The sequence below is a fragment of the Gopherus flavomarginatus genome, chromosome 1, assembly GCF_025201925.1.
Source record: "Gopherus flavomarginatus isolate rGopFla2 chromosome 1, rGopFla2.mat.asm, whole genome shotgun sequence".
NCBI classification, from domain to species: domain Eukaryota; kingdom Metazoa; phylum Chordata; order Testudines; family Testudinidae; genus Gopherus; species Gopherus flavomarginatus.
Window position 1 is genome coordinate 347,031,711 of NC_066617.1, and position 25,374 is coordinate 347,057,084.

General features: G+C 42.9%; 1 protein-coding gene across 8 annotated transcripts in view; it reads right to left on the minus strand.

Annotated features, from left to right (window-relative positions):
- Positions 1-558: 558 nt before the first annotated feature.
- The window catches only part of FAT3 (FAT atypical cadherin 3), a 607,093-nt gene continuing 582,277 nt past the window's right edge, over positions 559-25,374 (minus strand). For 6 of the 8 annotated variants that reach the window (XM_050940199.1, XM_050940224.1, XM_050940162.1 and 3 more), the window contains 6 exons: positions 18,130-18,283; positions 16,579-17,234; positions 14,470-14,583; positions 5,878-5,937; positions 3,074-3,109; positions 559-2,432 (listed from right to left, as the gene is read on the minus strand). In XM_050940199.1, coding sequence (XP_050796156.1) covers positions 1,813-2,432; positions 3,074-3,109; positions 5,878-5,937; positions 14,470-14,583; positions 16,579-17,234; positions 18,130-18,283 — 1,640 coding nt within the window. In that variant the 3' untranslated portion in view covers positions 559-1,812. The remainder of the gene's footprint in view (positions 2,433-3,073; positions 3,110-5,877; positions 5,938-14,469; positions 14,584-16,578; positions 17,235-18,129; positions 18,284-25,374) is intronic. The other 2 variants (XM_050940215.1, XM_050940207.1) reach the window with 1 other exon arrangement.

Sequence of the window (25,374 nt, forward strand, 5' to 3'; positions counted from 1 at the left end):
TACCTCTACATACTGTAACTGGATTGTTTTCTAATGAAGAATTGTTGCATGATCCAAAGTAAAACCAATCTTCTACTGATATATGATATACTGGAGGGAAGCACTGAAATATCAGGTTACACTGCAAAGTTTAGAGACCATGTTTTATTAAAAGTGTCACAAGCTACACAATCATTTAAGTAACATTCTCAATAATCTGTTTTCTTTTGGGGCAACTTGTGAATAATCACCAGCTGTATGATAAGAAAAAAGACAGACTTAAGACAACTGAATGGGTAAAATTCAGTTCAGTCGGGAATCTCTCTTCCTAAAAACGATCCAGTTAACTTATTTGACCAAGAAACAGGATAAGACAGCAGCATGAAAAACCTGTTAGAGCATCCATTCATCCATAACTTCTACCTATCCAATACACTTTCAGAATGACTGAGTTCCTCTAGGGAAGGATGTGGATAATAAAACATTAATGCAAAGTGGAGACTTCCTCCTATTCAATGTACAGTGTATAGCCACAGAGATGTACAAATGCTGTAGAACTACTCGTAACTGTAGTAAAAATATTTTCACAGCATTGAGTAAAGGGCACATATAGATTTTTACTGCAGTGAGTGGAAAAAACAGGTTTCCATATTGCATTTAACCTGCTCTGGATGATTAATGTGAAATGCCAAAATTAACCTGAGGTGGTGTTTTTGCATTTTACAGTATTATACAAAAGCGCTTTTAACTCTGTGAATACTATTTGGGAGTTCTGAGGGAATACAGGGCCAGATACTCAGCTGATGTTGATGTAAATTAACATACCTCCATTGACTACACCAGTCGAGGATCTGTTCCACAAACTCGAGGGCAGGACATTTTTCAACTGTAGCTGATCTAGAAATTTAAGATTATAGCAGAATGTGTATGCAAACTAATTTAACTGGACTATGACAGCATTATGACTGCTGTTAAAAAGCTGCAAGGAAGCCCAAAATAAAAGCAGCAAAACGTGGTAGTTCAGGTTCAGTTCTGTTCTCAGATACGTGGTCACATTCGGTACACAAGTCATTGGGAGTTACACATGTGTATCTAAGGGCAGAATTTGGCCATTAGTGTGTCAAACTCGCAAGGGTTAAATGTCACAATATTTGGAAAGTCTCATAATTCAACGTATACATACACATCTGAAAGTAAGTTTGAACAATGGCAACCAACCTAGTCTAGTTTGGTGTATAATATATAATGTGTATATGTGTCTTACTCTATGCACACAAGCTAGGATTCGATGTGATATATAAACAAAACTATAAATAAATAGTTATTTATGGACAGATATCCATGTTGATAAGTTGTCTTTTAAATGCTTTTTTAACAAAACCAATGGAATTGTTTTACATATGACCAAATTCTTTCACTCTTTAGCTGACCTAAAATTTCATGCAACGACGCCTCTTGGAATCATCCTCCCCTTTGTTAATACTGCAGGGAGAGATTGTAACACTTTTAATAATACAATACCAAATAAATAGCAGGTGAAGAAAGGGAACTTAAAAGGTGAAATTGTTTCCCCCCTCATAAACTCTGTGAGTGTACTCTTGGTAATAAATAGATGGTACATATTCTCCAGATTGTCTGTAACAATTTTGTGGCACACAGCTTAACATAACTGGTCTCTTTGTGTCTGCACATACAGTATCATTTCTGAACAAGTTAATAGGTTATACTGGATTTCTGCCTTGCCCAATATACATAGATACATCTTTACCAAAATGTCTTCTCCGTATTTATACTGTTAATTGGACCAAATGACCACCAGAAAAAAAGTCTCCTTTACACTTGTGTCTGATGCTGGGTCTCCACAAATGGAATGTGAACGTTATCTAGGATGAGCTCCTCCACACTTTCAAAGTCACTCATGGCTACTTCGGAATCGTCAAAGCCACAGCTGGCTGAAATGTCAGATGAGGAGGCATCCAGAGAGTTGTGTAAGGATAAGGGCATCTTACCTGCACTAACATTTTCCACGCTCTGGCCTGGGACAACAGCAAAAGTACTAAATTCATTCACAGTCTGAGACCCAGCAGCATCCATCTCGTTGGGGAAATGATGAGGAGGGAGGTATTGGCTAGGGTGGAACTGTGGCCGCCGTCTGCAATCTGGGCTGAGTGTGCTAGCCATTGAGACTGGCTGTGATGGTGGAAGGGTTTCATATTGGTCTGGATAGTCCTCTGGGAGCGGAGGCGGTAACTGGTCCTGACTTAAAAACTCCTCTTCGTGAGGAGGAGGATAGTCACTGTCGATGTCATAGCCACCAAGGTAGTAATCAGTTTCCAGCTCCCTGTTACTTCCATGATGCACCGAGCCTCCATCTGCTGTTTCATAATTGGGCACTTCCTCAATGTCAGACAAACGAGCGCTTGGCATCCAGTCAGAGGTGTCCCAGTGATAAGCTGTAAAGGGGAATAAACTCTTTAGGATGGAGAGTAACTAATAAGGACAAAACCTATTGCATGCACCTGCTACAGAGCAAATATTCACAGCAAATTTCAGCCACAGACGCAAATATAATCAGCATGCTCCATAGCCTGCTAAAACCGGTCAGCCATGCTCTCCCCAGAGGGGGTAAAAACAACTTTACATCACGGTGCCAACACAAAGATTAAAAGAAAAAACACAAGACCATCTGAAAGCATTTCACATTGAAGGATGCAAGTAAGTACAGTATATTAGAAATTATGAGTCTAAGAAACCAAAATGCTGGAAATCTGTGAATTAATATTTTTCACAAAGGATTAAAAAAAAATCCAGCATGCTCAAAATGGCATATCTGTCACCCCCAAACAACTTTGTTTTAGGAGAGAAAATACACAGGACACACAAAGTGAACAGCTGAGAGGTCAAAAAGTATGGCTGGCCCCTGAAGTAAACACTGAATGGCAAAATTCCCAAGCATGCAGAATTTGGACATAATATAATTCGGAAGAGGGAAGACAGATGAAGCCCATCAATACTGAGAAAACAGAAGCCAATGCCTTCCATCCCCACCCCGCCGACACAGTCCAATAGGCAGAAAGCATCTCAGAAAAGTCACCTCTGTTGTAGTTCTGTCCTTGATCCATAACAGACACTGTTAGATACAAAGTGAAAAGTAAAAGCTGGTAATTCAAAGCTTGCTACCAGCATAGAGTTACAGGTGAAAATACAACTCTTAGCATGCATATGTCTAAAATACAGCTGGCTGTACGTTGTTTTAATAGCATTTTCAATTGCGCCTTAGTTTAACGTACCAGGTAAGCTTGCCCAATCAAACATAGGCATATATGGAAACATTCTGTCACTTGCAGCAGTAAGTCATATTCCTTTCCTTTCGTCATCTTAATTATCTATCCTCCCTTAACAAATATGGAATTAAATTAAAGCTGGAATTTAAATTAAATTAATTAAAGCCATCCACAGTCTGTAAGGTTTATAACTGTATAATACATTTCTCTCTCTCTTGCTCACTTTGAAATGGAAAAATAAGAATCTACTATTCTCAGTTCAAACAAATCTGAGCTCACCCAAGTTCAGATACCATGATGATGGGCATGATATAAAAACCTGAATAGAACAGAAAGCCATTCCATGGAGTCATCAGCTATACTACCCAAGATTGCATGCTCCCCGATCCTACACCCTTGAGGCCCAAACTGTTCTGCCATGCTAGCTGATAGGGGACGGGGGATTCCAATACGGTGAAGTGAAGAGAAGAGGGATAAAGCAGTGTAACCTGTTACATTTTCTTAAAAAGAAGTTCTAATAATTCAATCACTAGTTACTGCGCTCAATGCAGGAATCACTAAGCAAAAATCTATGGACTGTGTTATTGCAGGAGGTCAGATTAAATCATCATAAAGGTATTTTATGGCCTTCGGATGTATTAACCTATGTATCCCAGCCAGGGCTGCGATAAAAGTGTGTGTGTGTGTGTGTGTGTGTGTGTAGGGAGGGAAACCATCCCAGTTCCCTGGGCCAGTGCTGGGGGGCCCGGAGCAGAACTGGGTGGCACTCCCTCCCCACCTCATGTGGGGGCTGGCCTGGGCCCCAACTGTGCCCCGCCCAAATGTTCCTCCATGCACCCCCTTTGGGGGGGGTGCGCCACACAATTTGGGGACCTCTGGATTACACTGACAACACTCTTTGTTTGTAACCAGTATTATGCTCTCCTCCTAGCTATCTTCAGTCAGTGCAATTATACTGTACCCACGGCGCACCAGATACCTTAACAGCTGCATCTTTTCACTACCCAGTAGAACCTCACTAATTTGCTGACCTGCACCACTCACAATTCCCACATGAAATAGTGCCCTCTGCCCCTGACTTCCCAGCAAAGATTTAACAGCAGATGTTGGTGCGTGGTCTCGTGATTAAGGGCTTGCCTACACTGCGAGCGGCGTTAGCTTTGTCGCAAAGCCACAGTCACACTGCTGCTTGCATCGGCAACACTTTTTGTCTTTCGCAGCAGGGGCTTTTTTTGTCAACAACTTCACAGCATAGACATACCCGAAGAATCCACTGCTTTTACCCAACTCTAGTATAGAACATCTAGGTCTCACATCAGGAGTTTGGAGGTGGGCACAACATTTTCAGTGGAGGCTTCTGAAATTTATTTCCATATTGTCTTGAGTCAACTGACCATTATGGCATGGTGTGCAGTCAATTTGTTTTTCACAGAGAAACTGAGGTATTGGCGTTGTTTCTTATTTTCTTAATTTGGGGTCGAGTCTATTTTTATTAGTTAACATTGATTACCTCATTGTATTGGTTTTATTACATTGTATATGTTAGACAACTGCCTAGGGTATATTCTTAGATCTCAGGAAATAAGCAAGTATGTTCATAAGCTATTCCGGCTAAATGAATCTTTGAAAACTGCCATGAAAATACACTAGCCTGGGCACAAAATCATCTACCTCAGCATTTATTGCCATTATAATAAAGATATTATTTGCCCATCCTTAAACATTACTCAGCCTGGGCTAGCAGCAGTCTGTAAGGCTGGACTAAACTATACTTCCTAAATAAGGGTGAAATCCTGAACAAGCCAGACTTGATGGGCTTAGTAAATAAATAATAAAACCTAGCTCTTATATAGCACTTCTCACCAGTAGATCTCAAAGTGCTTTACAAAGGAGTAGAGTATAATTATTCCCATTTTACAAGTGGGGAAACTGAGGCACAGCAAGGTGAAGTGACTTGCCCAGCAAGCTAAGGGTTCCAGCTGGGAACAGAACCAGTTGCCCTGAGTCCCAGTCCAGTGCTTTATTCACTAAGCAACACTGCCTCCAATGGGGGGCTATGAGACCCTCACTCTAACTGAGAACCAGGACATGTTTTTGTAGTAGCATCCATAGCTTTCTGCACAACCCGTGTGTTGGCACTGTGGCCCATTTGGCTATGCCCACACCTACTGTCAACCCCCATCTCCTCTCCATGCAGTCCTGTGACGTGAAGAGCTGCAGAACTTAGCTCCACTGTGATCCGGTGTTAAACAGTCCCCATGCATGGTCCCCCAGCATCTTTCTGTAGGACAGACACAGCAGTTTGGCTATGTCATGAGCTTAATCTTCCTCCCATTCAAGTCAGAGTAACTCCCATTGACTTGAATGGCACAGGATCAAGCCCCGTGTGCCCTTCTGTATCCTGGATGTCACCCAAAATTACCGAAGTGGATTTTGTGATGCATCATCCTAGCTCTTATTCTGTTGTGTTTGTTTGTGACCTTGCTAATTGGTAAAGCTGTCAGCTGTAGTGGGTTTGCCAGTCAGTGTAGATTAGTGAGATTCTGCTGCAGTGTTTCAACAAAGAATACAGGAGGCAATGTTTGCAGAATAATTATGAAAAAAAATTAAATACCTTCATTTTCTATAGTGTCAACTACATTGTTGACAAGCTGTATGACAGTCACTATGGAAGCTTGTGGAAAAGGGAGAGCAGAAAATAAAGGGAGGGGAAGGATAGCTTTAGGTTAGTATTTAAAAACACACACAATATGTTCCCACATTAAACTTTCTCAAACAGAACTGGCATGGAAAAGGCTGCCAAACAATTCATGAATTATGCAGTGGTTTCCAACACATTTCATTTCAGATAATCCTGTATATTTTTCAAATGGAAAAGCACATGGTGATAAATTCCAAAGCATTACTTCCAACAAGGCACATGCAATGATGAATATCAAATCATAGATTCAAACAGGACTGTCCAGCTGATTCAATTAACCAAAGTAGTATCTGGTTTTACCAGATACTAATCTCAAATTAATTCTTGCTCAAAGTCCTCCAGAGACAGTGTGGTGTGTTCAAAGCAATCATTATCTTTGAGGCAATCATGCAGATCTGAAATGGTGTTAAGCCTTCAACTTAATCTATTTCCTAATAGAGATATTTTACTTATTTACAGTGCATACCCTGCAGCATAGTACCTCCAGGACATTAAGCAGTGCTGCTATAATTAGGACACAGTCACATTTTCAATCCAAATTTCGACCCACGTTAAATAAAATGCTATGTTGAATGTCCTGCGGGTTCAAAACATGTGTTTTACCAGTAACCAATCACAGTTAAATACAAGACACAGTTAAATACAGCATTGTATGGCATAGACACCTTGACGGTAGCAATGAGTGGACTCCAAAAGGTCCTGGGTTTTGGATGAGCTACTTCAAGTTCAGATGCTTATCTGAACCTTCTGATCTCACAGCTTGGCAAACCAGGACTTGACATTTTCTGCGAACAAGCTTTCATAGGTGGTTTCTGAATGTGCAGCATTATTCTGATTAATATCCCATTCTGCTTCTGCTGGGAGGCTAGCCCCTGCACTTGAGGCATGGCCCCAGGCCCACTGGAATCAGTGGAAAGACTTCCATTAAATTGGTGCTGAATCTTCATGAACGAACAGTCTTTCCCATCTCTAATTACCATGAGCCAACTTAATGGTCCTGGGAAGAAGGCCCCTTATTGAGCCAGAAATAGCCTCTCTTCTCATAGTATTTAAGCCCATCCCTCATTGGCAGCCATTTAGCAGAGAGAGGCCTGGTTAACCAAATAAACCATATCCTTGAGCTGTGTTGACCTTATAGATACCATCAGTGATTATATGATTATAATCATATAAACAAGGGAGTCCCATATCTGTTAATGCACCATGAGTAATAGAGAGGGATAAAAAACCCTCCATTATATGGTTAGCTGCTGCATGACTGGGGAAAGAGGGTGAAGGGAGCACTACGTGGGGTGCCTTTCCAGAGATGCAGTGAAGTGCTCTCCACCACCTGGCTAGCAGGATTCCACCAGCCTAAATTACAGACTCACTGCTTAGCCTAGCAGTGCCAACTAGTGCAAGATTTGGCACACACAATTTGGAGAAATAAAAAAAATCGTATCCATCCCTCTGCTAATACAAATGCATGGCTAATGAAAAAAAAAGGCAAAGCCTGAAGAGAATGTGATGCGAGTGTGAAGCATCTGAGAGACAAGAGTTGAAAACAAAATATTACAAACCAGGGTCGGCCTCGCATGGAAACAGCAGCACAAAATGCGAACAGAATGTTGGGAATCATAGAGAAAGGAATAGATAATAAGACAGAAAATATAATATTGCCTCAATATAAATCCATGATATGCCAACAACTTGGATACTGCATGCAGATGTGGTTGCCCCATCTCAAAAAAGATATATTGGAATTGGAAAAGGCTCAGAAAAGGGCAACAAAAATTACTAGGGCTATGGAACGACTTCTGTATGAGGAGACATTAATAAGACTGAGACTTTTCAGCTTGGAAAAGAGACAACTAAGCGGGGATATGGTAGAGGTCTATAAAATCATGACTGATTGGAGAAAGTAATAAAGTAGTGTTATTTACTCCTTCTCATAACACAAGAATTAGGGGTCACCAAATGAAATTAATTGGCCGCAGATTTAAAACAAACAGAAGTAGTTTTTTCACACAACTCATAGTCAACCTGTGGAACTCCTTGCTAGACAATGTTGTGAAGGCCAAGACTATAACAGGGTTAAAAAAAGGACTAGATAAGTTCATGGAGGACAGGTCTATCAGTGGCTATTAGCCAGGATGGGCAGGGATGGTGTCCCTAGCCTCTGTTTGCCAAAAGCTAGAAATGAGCAAGAGGGGATGGATCACTTGATGATTACCTGTTCTGTTCATTCCCTCTGGGGCACCTGGCAATGGCCACTGTCAGAAGATGGGATACTGGGTTAGATGGACCTTTGATCTGACCCAGTATGGCCGATCTTATGTTAAGGAGCTACCTTTCCCCTTAGGATCTGAGTTTGGGTTCTGAGACCAGTTGCAAGAGACAGCAGGGACTGGGACTACTTGCAGAGGCTGTGCACTCAGTCTCCTCATGCTGTTCTGGAGGGAATCCCTCTGGCTGATTCATTATGACAGGGGTAGTACCCATGAACAGGATCAGCTTTGGTGGAGAAAACTAGTGGTCTCTTTGTATGGTCCCTCTGATCCCTGAACCAACTCACCCACCCTAGACCCCCAGTACAATTGTAACCTGACAGTCCTTTTAAGTTTGTTTTAGCCCATCCATTCAAAACTCCTTCTTACAGGAAACAGTAACTTGCTTTCAAAGTGCACTCTCAAAACCTGTGAGCTGAGAGCAGGCATTCTTTTCCTATTAACGTTTACAAGGAATTTTAAGACAGCGTTTTCCTTTTTTGGACATAAAACTTAATCCTAATTACTCTGAGCAGAACAAACTGAGACAAGCAATTTAAACACATTCAAATGTCACCTTAAAAAAACTCCAGTCATAATAAATGTTCACAATAAAAAGCATTCAAAAGAAATGTTAGAGTTATGAGATGAATCCACTGAAGCTATGGAAACCCACAGAAAAAGCCCCAGACCAGCAACCCTCGGGGGGATGTATGCTGCCTACCCATGTATTGATACAAAGTGAACGAACAGTATGATGTTTCTCTTAGGAGGAAGCAGCAATACCTTTTGCTTGTAATGGAGCTTTTAGACGAACTATTCCCTGCTCCAGCAAGATGAGCTCTATTGCTTCCATATATGGAACAAGTTTCCCGAGTCAGTGGAAGATGAAAACTCTACATAGTTTTGCTAATAATTTTTGCAACATGATGCAACACATTGCCCGGTCCCAAAAGAGGACAGTCTGTTGCAGTCCAGGTCATGCGCAACCTTGATGGGAAGAAGTAAAATAATGACTCCTCCTTCATGTCTCCTTGAGCCTGGTGAGCAGCTATGCAGTTTCGGGGGCAACACTATGACCTTTGCAAGACTGATTCACTCACTAACTTTAGAATGGAACTACAGTGTGGGAATGTGAGATGGTGAGTCATCCCTGAACTAGAGCCTGATTAAACCATTTGCAGTGATGAGTCATTCCTCTGCTAAGCTACAGTCAATGCACAAGCCAGGAGCTGCTCCGGTGACTCTCAGGGCACCTATATAAGCCGCACAGGAGAAACAGAAGCTTAGTCTGCCCAGAGTCACAGAACAGCTTGGAACAATCCCCTGCCGGATAGTGGTGATGGGTCCCACAGGCCCTGCTCTTGCTCCAGCCTTGTTTCCAGTCCTGCTCCTGGAGAAACACTTAACTGCTTTAGAAGGAGAGTGTCTCCTTACTCCCTGTGTGTTTCTCCATGTATGTCTGAACTCTGTCTGTGCTCCTCTTTGGGGGCCCTACAGTGAAAAATCACAAAAAACAGAACACGCTATTCTGCACTGACTTTCTGTGGGATGAAGCCGATGACTTAAAAGGCCTTCCTATTCTCTCTGAAGCTCTCTGAGCCTTGATTACAGTAGATACTGGACTAGAATTCTTATCTTTAAGAGACATATTTTAAATACTGCTTCTACAAAATGTGTGTGGACACGAAGGGTCCAATCCAGCTCCCAGGAGGAGTTTTGCCTATGGTTGCCAACTCTGGTTGGCAGTATTCCTGGAGGTTTCATCAGATTACATAATCTTTAATTAAAGATTAATCTTTAATTCCTGGAGACTCCAGGAAAATCCTGGAGGGCTGGCAACTCTAGTTTTGCCATTGGCTTACAGGATCAGGTACCTGAAAAGCCTGCACTCACACTAGTTAGAATTTGGTTGGTGTAAAAGGTAACTGCATGCATGTGCAAATGCAGGTTTTGCAAATGCAACAGAAGTGCAACAAATAATGCAGAATTACATAGCCAGTTTTGAAAATTTGGTCTTGAACTGCATGGAAGCTTGGCCTTAACTGTAAAGAAACTGAGTGTCTGCTCTTTTTGTTTTAAATAAAAATGTGCATTTTTTTCTTTTACTTATTTTGAAAGGGGAGGAAAAAATAATCAATTGGACAAGAAAATCTGAATGTGTTCAGTTTATTCAGATATAAAGGAAAAGGAAAACAGTCACTTGTTAGATAGCTACCATCCAGCTATAATCAGCATTTTTTGTAGCCTATGAATTAAAAAGATAGCCAAATTACTATCCTGTCTGTGAAAGAAAGAGTAAAATTCTCCCCTTCATTCCATGGGGGAGGCATCAATTATACATTCTGCACTCATTCCAGACGGGGTATGGATCCAAGAGGAGAATTTCAACCGAACACTGGTACAAGGTATGATTGGGACTGTTCACTTTTTAATCACCAAGAACACATATTCTAAGCTTATTACTGTGCTTATCATTTTGGGTTTGAAAACTCTGAACATCTTACAATGGAAGGGGGAAGGGTGATTGTTGTTAAAGGACTGCACTGAGACTCAGGAAATCATAGGTTCACAGATTTGTTCCAGGCTATGCCAGACTTTCTGTGCGATGCTTAATCTCCCTGTGCCTCAGTTTCCTCCTCTGAAAAGTGGGGAGAATACCATTTTACAAGGGAGCAGAGTGGATAGATTCATTCCTGTATGGGAGGTGCTGAGACTCTATGGGCACGAGTACCACAGAAAAGGTGAAAATGTCTGAAATTTCTATTTTCAAGGCATGGATGAAAAGTCTGAGTCAAGTGAATAAGAGGAGTTACTCATCTGTAACTGGAGGTCCTTTGAGATGTGTGGTCCCTATCTGTATTCCTCTGTGGATTATGCATGTGCACCACGAGCCCAGAGCCAGAACATTTGAAAACAGTGTCTGTTGGTCCATGCATACCTCATGCCTCACCTCACAAAGGACAGGCTGGACTGGCCACCTCTTCCGTTGCTTCTCTACCACAAATCAAATAAGATATGAAGCAGAGGGGAAGGAGGGTGGGTAGTGGAATACAGATAGGGACCACACATCCCGAAGACCCTCCAGTTACAGTAACCTCCTCTTCTTCTTCAAGTGATGGTCCCTATGGTATTCCACTGTGGACAACTGACAAGCAGTACCTAAGTAGGGGGGTGTGAGGATGTAGATTGTAGGGCTGAGAGGAGTAATCCTGTCCCAAAGAAGGCACCAGCAGAAGAGTCCTATACCTGGGCATAATGTCTCGCAAATGTGTGAATGGAGTCCCATGGGGCTGCTTTACAGATGTCCCGGAAGAATATCTCCTGAGGAGATACCAGAGTTGTTACTTGGTAGAATGAGCTCTTACCCACAGGGGCTGGGGATTCAAAAGCTGATAAAGTAGAATGCAGCCAGAGATCCATTTGGAGATGATCTGGGTGGAGATGGTGTGTCCATTGACTTTTTCTGCTGTGGTGATGAACAGTCATGGGGACATCCTGGTTGGTTTTGTAAAAAGCCAAGGCACGCTGAACGTTGAGGGAGTGGAGTCTTTGTTCCTCTGTGGAAGTGTGCCGCTTTGGGAAGAACATAGGTAAGAGAAAGGATTGGTTAAGGTGAACTACCAAAACTACTTTAGAGGTGAATTTCGGGTGTAGGTATAAAGAACCTTATCCTTATGGAATTTAGTGTATGGAGGATCAGCCATCATCACTCCAAGTTCATCAGCCCTTCTCGCTGAGACGATGTCTACAAGGAAAGCGACCTTCCTGGAAAGGAGAGACATGGAGCAAGTAGCTAAAGGCTCAGAGGTGGAGCCTTGTATGTACTGAGAGAACACAGTTCAGGTCCCACTGGGGGCAGGCTTTTGAGTAGGTTGGAAGGTTCACAGGGGGAGGGATAGCTCAGTGGTTTGAGCATTAGCCTGCTAAAACCAGGGTTGTGAGTTCAATCCTTAAGGGGGGCCATTTAGGGATCTGAAGAAAAAATCTGAAGGGGATTGATCCTGCTTTGAGCAGGGGGTTGGACTAGATGAACTCCTGAGGTCCCTTCCGATTCTATGATTAGGCTTTTCCAGAATCTATTGGTCAGCAGCTGTGCAAAGATCAAGTAGCCCTAAGAAGGTGGATTGTATGCACTGATCACTGCCAAGTGTACTTGCAAGGAGCTGATGGACAAAGAGAGGATACAGTCCAAGATGAGAGGAATATTTGTAGTCTCTGGGAGAATGCCTCTGCTTTGCCCAAGAAGAGAACATTTGAGAGCCAAAATGTCCTGTGGAGTGGCAACAGATTCAGATCTCCCCAGTGTGAGAGGTTTTGCCTGGGCCATCAGAGCTGGTAAGAAGGGTGGTACCTGAAGTTGGCAGTGATCAGATTTGGTCGGTGCAGACAGATCCCGGGGCTTGGGAGGAGCTGGGGATGACCATGCCAGTGGACAATGGTCTCGTACCAATGAAGCTCAATGCTTTCAACTTCCTTGTTGTGCCTCTGGGACTTAGGACGTACTAAATCCTCATAGGCCAAGCCAGTGGGCTTGCTTACAGCTGAGTCCAACTTCTTTCATGTGGACTTAAGAGGAAGACTTAGTGCTTCCTAGCATTCTGACGTGACCCCACCGTAGGGTCTCTGCAGGTAGATTCTCTCATACCAGAGTCAGACTTCACAGCAGGAGGTGCACTCTTTGCTGAATCAGGCTGATGTATGGGGTGTGTGTGTGGGTGTTCCTGGGCCTGGGTCCAACTGCGGCCTCAGGGTCTCCATGAGGATTTGCGGAGAGGAAGTTCCTGCCCTTCTCAGGTATGGCTGGGGAACAATCAGCAGATACTGCACCTTGCCACAATGTGAGTTTCCCCAAGGCAGTACAGGCCGCGCTGGTGGTCATCGCTGACTGAGAAGGATGGGGAGCAGGAGCACAGAGTTTGAAGCCTGAAGTCCTGGGCATAGTCTGATACTCAAATGGGGCAAAAGTGGGGGGCTAATAGTTTTAAAAACGATTAAAACTTTTAAAACCTATTAGAACTGGTTAACTATTTACAGACTAGATGATTCTTATTTTGTAGAAGGAAGCTGAAGCTGCAGACACTCAAGTTTTTCACCTGGACCCTGTGGCAGTGAGAAAAGACTGGAGAGGTGGTTGGTCTGCCCCCCCCCCCAACCCCTGGGTTGGAAGCACAAGGTGACCCAGGGCATATGGACAGACCAGCAGGCACTGCTTTCAAATTCTTTAGCTCAGGGTGCATGGTGCATGTGTGTGTAACCCACAGTGGAATACAATAGGGACTATCACTCAATGAAGAATCTGTGTGATCTGATGACAAGACAATTTCCCCCCGGAGGAAAAGCACTTGTGAGCGCAACAAAAATAATCGCTATGCTGCTTGTGAGTAAAAGGTCACAGCTTAACCAAAAGGATCTGTGAATGCACTTCACTTTAAGTGCTTTTTCTAATATTTAAGAGCACTTAAGGAAGAGCTGTACATGATGACTGAGGAACTAGATCTCCACATGCTTCATTAACTGATTGTTGAGGATGTTAAGAACAATTTCTTTGTGATAATCTTCCTGATGCATCTGAATTAAGCATCCACTTACACAGCAGGAGCATCCAGCCTTCTTTCAGACCACTGCTCATCATATGCCATCCTTAAGAATAGAGGTTTGATCGGCTGCTTAATTTTAGGCCCCTTATATTCACCCCTTGTATAACCTTATATCAACCACCAAGGTAATAATTTAATACATGAGAGCAGGCAACTAACTTTCTCTGAGTTGGGATGTAACGGTATTGATCATTCATCCAGCTGTGATTCCTAGCATGATAGTCACAAATGACTGTCCACTGAAAGGTAGTGGAGGTTTTTGCTGAGACTCCTAAAGGAGACTTCGCAAACTTTATAGGATTTCCCTTTGAACGGACTCTTGAGACATGAAAAAGATATTGCTCCAAGGCTGAAAGACGCTGCTGCTTTATATCCAGGTCCATTACATTCCTTGCATTTTGGATCTTTGGGTCCGTTGTAAAGCTGGGTCTTCCTAGAACAGCTCAGGGCTTTTTACCCTTTAATTGGCAAAAAAAAAATCACAGAGAGGTTTAGAACCCAGGAGCTCTGTGCTCAGACTGCATGAGATTTTCTACTAGATTCCAGCCCTCTCTCTATAATGGCTGGATGGGTTTACAAGACGTGGAAACAACTGAAAGTGGTGGCAACCTGTGCTGATCATTCGTCCCCAATATAATAATGCTGGAATCATTTCTTACCATTATCATCACCTGAGTCTGACTGGAAGGAGCTGAGGGACTGAATTTCAGAGTTGCTGCCTTTATTACTTCCGGCAAAACAGGTCACCTCTTCAGCATCATCAACCTCTTTACCTTCATCAATAGCAAAAAACAAAGCAAAATGGCACTGTGTAGGTATGCACATATGTCTAGTTATACAACTGCAGAGTGAGTTAAATGTTGCAAACAAGTAGTTCCCTCTTGCTTTTGTTGGAATAAAATTATTTACTTCAACTGTGGGAAATGACCTCATCTATTGGACAAGAGGACAGCCAATCTGAATTATGTTTTTGAAACACATGACAAGTTTTGAAATGGCTGATGACAGCCGACGCAATGAAGCAGCAGCTGTTTTAAATTTTCCCATTTGAAATGCTGTGTGGGATCAGAACTAATTAAAATTATGATTCAAAAGGGTGCTATAAACATCTTATACAATAGATCATAATTACATTGATCTTTACTGTTCACTGTCCTGGGGCAGAATCTCATCCAGGGCCTGCTCCAATGCCCACTGAAGTTAATGAGAGTCTTTCCATTGACTTCAGGGGCCTCTGAATTAGGCTCTACTTGCTCTGCCACTGGTGAATAGTCACAGTGATTATACTTTGCACTTCCAGAGCCTTTCCTCTTCAAGCACTTGACAATTTCTCCTAACTCCTGAACAGTTCAGAAAGGTACTTAATTTAACTGCCGTCTATGGTATATATATATTTCCAATCAAACAACTATCAAAGTGGCACAATTACATTCTGTAATAAGCATATTTAGGTCTTTATTCTTCTTTTGATCAATGAAACCGTGTTTATAGGTAAGAAAAACATATCTATATCTGCAAATGCTGCTGTCTTCAATATAAGTGGCAAGTCAAAAATTAAAACACTGCCAGAAAGCCTGAGAATTATATCCTAAGTAAATAAAGGTTATTCTTGTACTTCACAATGCTAGAAATATATTTGGTCAAAAATCTGACCTCATTTACATCATCCAATTGAAGTTAAAAGGTTAAGCTAGTTCTGCACTTGCCCCTTTGTTCTCGATTAATAATTTCCAGAACAATGGGACTTCCCATATTAAGATAAAGGTTGTAGTATGGGCTCCTTCAGTTGGAAGTTTTAGTTTAATCTACAAAACAAGGGTTTCAAGATGCAACAGAATAAAAGAGGAATGAGTTTACTAAGAAGAAAAAAAAAAAAGATGAGGAAAAAAAAAAAACTTTGAGGACCCGTGCCCTAATACAAAGCGTCTTATCAAGCACTGCCTTGTGATAAGGCCAGAGGGACATACAGCCTAATATATGGCACTTGGAAACTGCTATTTCCTGATGTGATAACCTGTATCATGTCCCATGTGTGGACACACTGTACAGAAATTGAAGATGTGGTTTGCTATCAGTAAAAAGGGAAGAGAAGCACTGGGAACACAAATGGTTTAAATATGAAGATAAGAGATTGTACAAGGTTTTAACATTAAGCGCAGATGAGAAAGTAATAGGTTGAAAATGTGGTTAAAAGAGCAGCTTACACTCTTCCAACAAGCAGCTTAAATATTAGAGATAAAAAGCACTTATTAATTCATTTCCTGCATTAATTTTTAAGTGCTTTGTCTTGTCTAGTTCTAAATACCCCTTGCAAGACTGATTGCCCAAGCTAGGAGAGCTCACAGTCAGGAAACTTCGCCTAAAATTTTCCGTTTCAACAGAAAGACACTTGCACTTCATCATGCGACCGGAATCCTCAGAGCAGTCTTCCTCGAATGTTCTGAACAAATATAAAAAGTAGGTGGGTTGTCATATTTTGATGATCTAAACAGGGCACTTGTATACCTAGTCTCATCCTAATTACATCCTTTCAGACTAAGAAATCACTTTCTCTGCGAAATGTAACAACTGTGAGTACATTAGTCTGGGCTGCTTTCACTAAGACTCATTAAGTGTTCCCTGTTAAATTTACCTAGCGTTAACCAGACAGCACATCCTGCTTCATTCTCCTATCCTTGAGCTCATAAAACTGCTGTATTCTAACAAGAGCTGTTATAACATGTGTCAGAAAGGGAAAGTAACACCCAGCTTCAGATGATGCTACTCACTTTCAGTACCACCGTCCCAGGTACTCTTCCTGATGGAGTCACAGTCAGATCGACAGGGAGACATGGCTGGCAGGTTGGGAGCCACGCTGCACACCACCACACCCCGCCTTGCTGTTAGTATACGAGGAGACTCTGGATGAAACGTCGTCATCTCCTGATGCTCAACTCCAAGTCCATCCACTATCTTGTCTAAATTGTTCCGTGAGTCACTCTGGAAGCAAGGGGTGTAAGCCATGGGCCTCACAGGGACTTGCGGTGGCCCTACCTCTTGGTAGATATTGCGACTGTCCCCACTGTTCCTTGGGTTCTTGAACTGGATCCCGTTGCTCTTGTTGAGCAGAGCAGCAGTAGCCGGGTCCTGGACCAGGGTGATATTGTTGCGTGAGTAATTTTTCCGGAACACTTTCTTGCGGAAAACTATAAACAGGATGATCAACACAAAGATAACAAAAAGGACGACTGCTATTCCTATTAGTTCTTCTTTGCCGACGTAGGAATGTCCGGCTTGTATGTTGGGTACCACCACAGGCCTGAGGCCGCAATACTGCCCCACATATCCAGGAGTGCAGTTACACAGAAACGAGCCAAAAACGTTGATACAGGAACCGCCATTTTCACATTCCTCTCTTTCACATTCGTTGACATCATCTTCGCACCTTAAGAGAACAAGACATGGCTATAGATCTCGGAGGAGAAACTTTAGCAATCAACACCACTTACCCTCATTTATTTAGGCTGTACAGTCAGCAACTGTGTTTTGTACTCTCCCAGTGTCTGGCAAATGAACATATTATCCAGCCACATTACAATATTTAAAATCTTCTAAAGATGGAAACAAGTTCTGCTGCTTTTTAAGTCAATGACAAGAAAACATACTGGAGAAAAGAACTGATTAATCCTACTAGTCAGGAAAAAGGACTGATTCACCATTGCATTACTCCCAGGTTTTATGCTGGTGCAACTCCATTGATTTCAGTGGGGTGAAACCGGTATAAAACTGGACCCATATAGTGATGAATCAGGCTCACAGACTGTAATAAAAATGCTAACTTTTCCGTAGGTGTTTTGGACCATTCCATGAGATTCAATACAAATTGATATCCCTGCTGTACAATTCCACAGAAGAGTTCAAATAACCTAACAAAAGGTTAGCATTGGCTATTAAATTCTATATGATTTTAGACGGTTAGGAAAGAGAAAGGGAATGGAAATGAAAGAGAACAAATAGGGGGAAAAGGAGATATCAAAACTGTACTGATATGGGAAAGGAGAGGGTGATGGGAACTTTCAAAGGAGCCTATGGGAGTTAGGTGCCCAAATTCCACTAGAATCCCTGAGCTAAACAACAACTTTGGGAGCTAAGTTTAAATACCCACTTTGGAAAACTTTGGCCTAATGGATTTCTTGGATCATGTTAATATGGCCTCTTGGTAAGCCACGTGATTTGGCTATACTTTGTTAGGTAACTACAGGCTTTGGGGTACAAGATGCCCTATGCAAAAAAGACCTCGTATTAAAATGATGACAATTCCCTACCAGTAGTTCACTTACGTTACTCCTGTCAGTCCATTTTTGCAATTGCAGATGAAGGCATTGCCTATCGGGTCACACGACCCTCCATTTCGGCATGGATTTGGAAAGCACACTGTGATCTCAGATTCACAGTTTCTTCCTGTGAATTGAGAGAGGCAACTACACTGATAACCTGGAAAATAAAAACAAAAGCAACAACAGGCGCCTATAAATACAACTGTTAACACACAATACAATCTGGTTACATTAGTAGCTGCCGGGTAAATTGAAACAGAATCACTTGGGGTGGGGATTCACACAGAAATTCTGGCACGCAACTGTGACCCACATTAATAGCAATGTGAGAGTCTGTCCCTCGCTGGTGGCCAGACCTTGTAAGAAGCATATACATCTGCAAATGCCTGTGCCCTAATGGAGTCGAACTTTTGGCTCCAGGAGTATAGCCAAATGTGTTTACATCTAGAGTCCTGGGTTCCATCCCAACAGATGACACCACCAAAGAAGCAGTTACAGTCAGTAAGATTTCCTTCATTTTCTGATATCAGCAACTGTCCTTTGAGAAATCCTCACGGCTTCCGTGCAGAATAAATAAATGCATCTAGACCAGGGGTGGGCAAACTATGGTCTGCAGGCTGAATCCACTGAGGAGCACTGGGGAGCAGGGTCTGGTGCCTGCAATGCTCTGGTGCTCCAGCCGGACAGCAGGGTCAAGGTTCCCGGAAGCAGCAGAATGGCCCTGCTCCAGCTCCCATTGGTCGGGAACTAAAGCTCTGCATGCTGTCCCGTCCCTAAGCGCCGCCCTCGCAGCTCCCATTGGTCAGGAACTAAAGTCAATGGGAGCTGCAGGGGTGGCGCTAGTGGACAGGGCAGCACCCAGAGCTGCCTGGCTGTGGCTGTGCATAGGTGCTGGAGAGGGAACATGCCGCTGCTTCTGGGAGCTGCTTGAGCTAAGCACCACCCAGAGCCTGCACCCTTGAGCCTCTCCCTGTGCTCCAACCCTGATCCCCCTCCCGCCCTCTGAATCCTTGATCCCAGCCTGGAGCACCCTCCTGCACCCTTAACCCCTCATCCCCAGCCCCACTCAAGAGTCTACACCTGCAACCAGACCCCTCATCCCTTCCCACACTCCAACCCCTTACTCCAGCCCTGATCCTCCTCCCACCCTTTGAACCCTCGATCCCAGCCTGGAGCACTCTCCTGCATACTTAACCCCTCATCCCCAGCCCTACCCCAGAGCTCACACACCCAGCCGGAGCCCGCACCTCTTCCCGCACCCAACTCCTCGCCCCAGCCCTTATCCCCCTCCTGCCCTTTGAACCCCTTGGTCTCAGCCTAGAGCACCTCCTATACCCCAAACTCCTCATACTCATCCCCACCTCAGAGCCCACACCCCCAACCCGAGCCTCATCCCCTCCCGCACCCCAACCCCAATTTCGTGAGCATTCATGGCCAGCCATACAATTTCTATTCCCAGATGTGGCCTTCGGGACAAAAAGTTTGCCCACCCCTGGTCTAGACACTTACAAAATATTTCCAGTTCAGACATTTACAAGGATGGTACACCAGAGTTTACCAATCTCATCACTAGAAGAGAAAATTGCATGACACTAAATTAAGAATAGACATGAAAACGATACTTAACATTTCTATATAATCTGCCATCTAAGAGACTCTGTGTGCTTTGCAAACCGTAACTGACCCATCCAACGCTCGAGTGAGGTGGGAAAGCAGTATGACATCCATGGTTAAGAACTTGTTTAATCACAGTCTGGTGTAAATCAGGATTTACTCCATTGAAATTGATGGAACAGCCTGGATTCGAGATCATACTATTGGCCCCAAGTTTCCTGCTCAGTCTCATACCGAAGGTCAGCTGCAGTTAGAAACAGAACCCAACAGTTCCTAGAGCTTCCAGTTTCCTTGCACACTCATTTTTGTAATGATGAGTAACATTAGTGAACATTGCTTAAAATTAATAACCTGGAACAAATTTAGTGTTGTGGATGCTGTCGCTGGGCCTATTAGACAACTGTAAGTATCACAAAACCACATATTTTCAGTGTTCCGGTGTCAGTGCTGCATCTGCAAGAGGAGATGGGTTTTTTTCCCCCAAATTCAGACATTCTGAACATTCAAAGATTTGGACAAACACACAGAGTGGCCTAACGAGATGCGAACCTGGCAATTCCATATGCATTATATGATGCTAGCCTATTAGGAGGATTTCGTGTTACCTGGAAAACCATTTGCTTACAAATAGTTTGGAAAGGAATCACTGCATGAGTGAACAAGATTATGTCAGTGTTCTACTAGTGACATCTATAGACCAAAACACTTCAGTAAAGCATTATAATCTCTCTGTGTATTTAACTTAACCAAAATATTTAATTCACATACAAAAGATTTTATGTAGAGAGTTGTCATGTGACAATGTAATAGCCGAACTAATATGTTTTCAGTAGATTCCTGACCTAACCAGACAGTATAAAATGAAATAAAACATTTTTATAAATCAAATTTCTTTATCTAAATTACTAATAATTACCAAGAAACATATTAAAATATAATTTTCTTGTCACTTTTTGTATGTCTCTGAGCTTGAAAACTGAAAAGAGGTTAGTCAATTTTTCTTTCACGTTCTCATATAATAAAGCATGATACTACAATGTTTGGATTGCTAAAGGAACCCTGTTTCCACTGGAAATAAAAAAGTATGCCATTTTCATTATTTTTTATATTATTTGCACTGAGAGCAGCATTTAGAAAATCTGAACTCTCAGATGCTCAGAATGGATTAAGCTCCATTGTGCTAGGCAGTGTATAAGCAAAACAAAAAAGTCTCTGTCATATAAGTTTATACTTACAAAGCTGCATTTTACACTGAATTTTGGCCTTTAAAATGCAGTCAGACGCTAGCCTAGTACACTAAGCAGCACAATATCTAAGTATAGGGATCCATTTCTTAGGTTAGGAAAAAACATTCATAAAACAAGGTAAATAGAGGCCACATTTATCACTGATTTAATCTCAGGGCACTAATCCAGAACCTACTTATGCTAATAGTTTGGGACCAAAAGCAGCGGGGAGACAGCTTTCCGGTTGCACAGATAGCCCAAGTCACTGAAAACATGTTCAGGAGGATGCCACTCACTCCAGCACATTCACGGGTGGAGAACTATTCTCCATGGGGAACTATAGAAGTGAAGCACTGAGTATGCTGGAGATTATTGCCAGCGGGCCAGTGCACAAAGCAGATTCCCTGGCTAAAAGACTGGCCATTCCCTTTACTCCTGCCTATCCCTTCAGAAGTGCCTGTGTTCTTGTTGCATGGCAGTGACTGCAGGTCAGGGGTGAGGATTCCATAACTCAAGGACAAGGTTTGACCTTGAAGCAATTCCCTTTGGCTACTGTTTCTGATGTGGGGTTCAGATTTAGGCCCCCAGGAAGGAGGTATGATACACATTGCATTTCATGGGACATACTATGTGATAAAGTTAACTATTATCCCACTGGCACTATGACAAGAAAATCTGCTTCCCTAAAAAGGCAGGCAAAGTTAAAGAAAACACTAATGACCTCAACCACGGAAAAGAGCACATTTCAGATGGTCTAGGGCTTGATCCTGCTGCTATTGAAGCCAGTTGGGGAGGCTGTGGATGTTCAGCACCTCTTCAAGTCAAGTCATGTATTCCGGTGCCTAAATATGGATTTAAATGCCTAACTTTATGTACCCAAGTTTGAAAACACTGGTCTATATACTTCAGTGCGGTATGAGTCACTGCTGAACTGATAATGTTTCAAAAGGGAGCAGAGGAAGATGACAGATAAAACGTGTTAATTATTATAAATAATAACACAAATACTAAGACCATCATGTGTATTTTGTCTTCCTGACATTTTTAAAGGTGTGCATATTCAGTATAGCACTTGTCTGCCAGAAGGCCACCCTGCAAACCTCAAGCCTGGTCTTCAGCTGGTGTGAACAGGAGCAGTGCCCACAAACACCAGCTGAGGAGCTGATCCTTCAGCTTTTAATAAGGCTTTTACCACCACTCTACCAACTTGCCTCTCCTCAAGCCTCGACACTTTGACTTCAGCATCTTCCTTGCCTCCACTGCTCACCTCTCCCTTTTTGATGATATAAAGTGTCAAGAGGCACCAGGACACTCAAGCAGAGCTTCCGTGAGGTCCCAGAAGAGGAGCCTCCAGCAAGCAATGACACTTGCAGTACTACGCAGGCTTCTCATCTATACACATATGTTTGCTTGGCTCCCGTAGTGCTAAAGAAGTTGTAAGCAAGGAGGCACTGTGCCATTGTAGCAGATGGGATGACTCTATGCAGCTGTTGTGCAGAGAATGTGTCTGTTGCTGGTAGAATCTCCAGCCTGAACCTCTGAGGGTATGGCTACACTTACAGTTGTACAGCGCTGGGAGTTACAGCTGTCTTTGTACAGCTTTGTAGGGAAAGCACTGCAGTGTGGCCACACTGACAGCTACCAGCGCTGCAATGTGGCCACATTTGCAGCGCTGTTGGGAGTGGTGCATTGTGGGCAGCTATCCCAGCATTCAAGTGGCTGCAACGTGCTTTTCAAAACAGGGGGGTGGGGAGGAGTGTAATAGGGAGCGTGGGGGAGACAGAGAGAGTGGATTTTTGGAGCTGACACTGTTCTCAGCTCCCTGCCTTGCAAGTTCTAAGGACTGGAAGATACACAGTGCCTACCTTCAATCATTTTAAAAGTTTTGACCCCTTCCCCCACCCCTCTCTTATTCACTAAATGCAAATTATGCACTCCTAAATAGCCTTCAGACCACATAAGCAGCTGCTCAACACGGACTCCCCTCTCTCCTCAAGCAAACAGCTGTGAACATTCCAAAGCAATTCCCCTACCTCCGCTCGCTCGCTGGAGCAAAGAGCAGCTGCGTTTGTTTTTTAGATAAGTAGCTGCGGGGAGCTCGGAGTTCAGCCATTCTTCCGGTTTGTTGTGAGCAGGCATTCTGGGATACCTCCTAATACCCTGGAGGCCAATAACAGCGCTTTTGGTGGCCACGCTTGATGAGAAGCGCTCCATCACCAGCGCTGCAATCGTTACACCCCAAGCAGACCAGGTGTACAGCAAGCGCAGCAGCCAGTGAGTTGCAGCGCTGGATGTGCCTTGCAGGTGTGGACAGTTACTAAGTTGCAGCGCTGTAAACCCACCACCAGCGCTGCAACTCTCTAGTGTAGCCAAGCCCTGAGCTGCTGCCTATCCTTAGGTTCACTCGACTTTATTAAAGAGGATGTTCCAAACACCTGCCAATTCTTTTTAATATGCACATGGCTCCTGTTTCCATCAATTACCTGGCCTTCTTTTGTGACATGCTTTGCTTTTACATCAGTTTCAGGCATGTCGTTTCCATGCTGTGCAGTTTTATTTCACCAATTCAGGGTTGGACCTATAGAAACAGGTCTTGCCTCAAATCAGTTATACAGGGAGCTGATTGGATGAAGCATTGGAGCAAAAGGGGAGTTCCCTGTTTTGCATTTTGATACGATTCTGTACATAACTGGTTGGTTTGGGGACCAGAGTATTTTTCATCCAAGCATATTCCTGCCACCTCCAGTTTGTTTTAGCTTTCTCACACAGACATTGACTCCCTTGCCATTCAGATTGTAATTACAATGAATCTCTATGTCCTTCGTTCAAGACTCTTGGAACCAAATTGTTTCTGTGAATTTATGGTTAGAATCTTTTACCTAATTTGAAACCATAAAATTCAATCAAGAAATCTGGAAGAGCTGATCAGCAGTTGTTTAAAGTTATACAAATAATAAAACGCTCCAACTCTTTAATTTTTTTTTAAATCTTAAAGTCTTTTAAACATCAACATTAAATGGAGATGTGATGTTAAGATTCCTTTTGTAAATCACGGCGTTTCGTTTGCATCTCTCTGAAGGAGAAAGAAAGAGAGAGCGCGTCAGCGAATGACCATACAATTAAAGCAGCCTTTTGTTCTTTGCCTAACTTTCATGGGTGTTCTGAGAAATACCTGCTTCCCATGTTAAGAGCTGTAAAATGCATCAAAATTTAAAAGTACCATATAAATGTTACAAAGTGTATTTTTCCCCCACTTGGGATTTAAATGGTATTTATGTAAAAAGCAAGAGCTCATAGAATGAGGAGGAGGAAGAGGAAAGGAGTGTTGTTCTCTACTCATACTTCACCCATGATCCCAGAGAAGCTAGATGCCGCTGTTAAAATGATACATACTAAAATAGCTAACATTGATCTTTATGATGTTGTCATTAGGATTCAGAGTTAGTGTCTCACTAGTTAATAATGGGGCAGCTGCATCTTTCTGGGAGCTAGTGTCTATCCGTACAGATGGTAAGTCAGCTTCTGTCAGCTCATGTTCGAAAGATTTTCTTTAAAGCGGTAAGGGTGCGATTTTTTTATCCTTTAATTGAAAGTTTGAATTCTGCAGAAACTGAAGGGCTGAAAGAGGGCTGCTGGTACATAATGTCACCACATACTGGTTCAAACCAACTCCCGAGACTCAACCCAACATGATTTTGTTTTTCACTCAGACTTGGGTAAAACTGCCTGTTCAGACAATTCAATCAAGGCCAGATGTACAGCACTGATCAAATTAAAATGAAGTAACTGTACTTCTAATTACAAGGTTTGTAATCTAAGGTTTGTTTCTGTGACTGATGCAAAAGTTGGTCCAATATTCATGCTTGTACTATTAGTACATTTGGTTACAGTAACGCTGTGTATGCCACTGCTGTTTGCCTGCCTTTGTTCATCTTGTTACAGGAGCAGATAGATTGCCGTTTATTATAGGTGGGTCTGATAGCATTACTTATTATTAAGGTTCCAACACTTCCCATTTTAAGACCCTGTTTTCAGTGGCTTATATTTTTTTATCAATCTCCAACCGTTTGGGCTGAAATTTTCCATGCCTTGGGCTGATTGTTTGGGGAAACATTCAGCTGACATAGTGCATCCACAGGTCGGGGGAAGAGGCTGGGATTGGTTGGCTGGAGAGGCTGGAATTGGGAACCGGATGAAAGGGAAATCTGGGACTGGCTGAGCAAGGAGACTAGGAGTTAGGAGGTGGGGAGCCCGGGAACTGGTGAGGGAAAGGGGGCGATGGGAGAACTGGGAGTCAGTTGCCCAAGAATGGCAATGTTGAGATTGAATGAGCAGCTGGGGAGCGGGGAGAGGAAACTGAGTCTGGCTGGATTAGGAGAATGGAACTAGGAACCAGTGGGGGGAATGG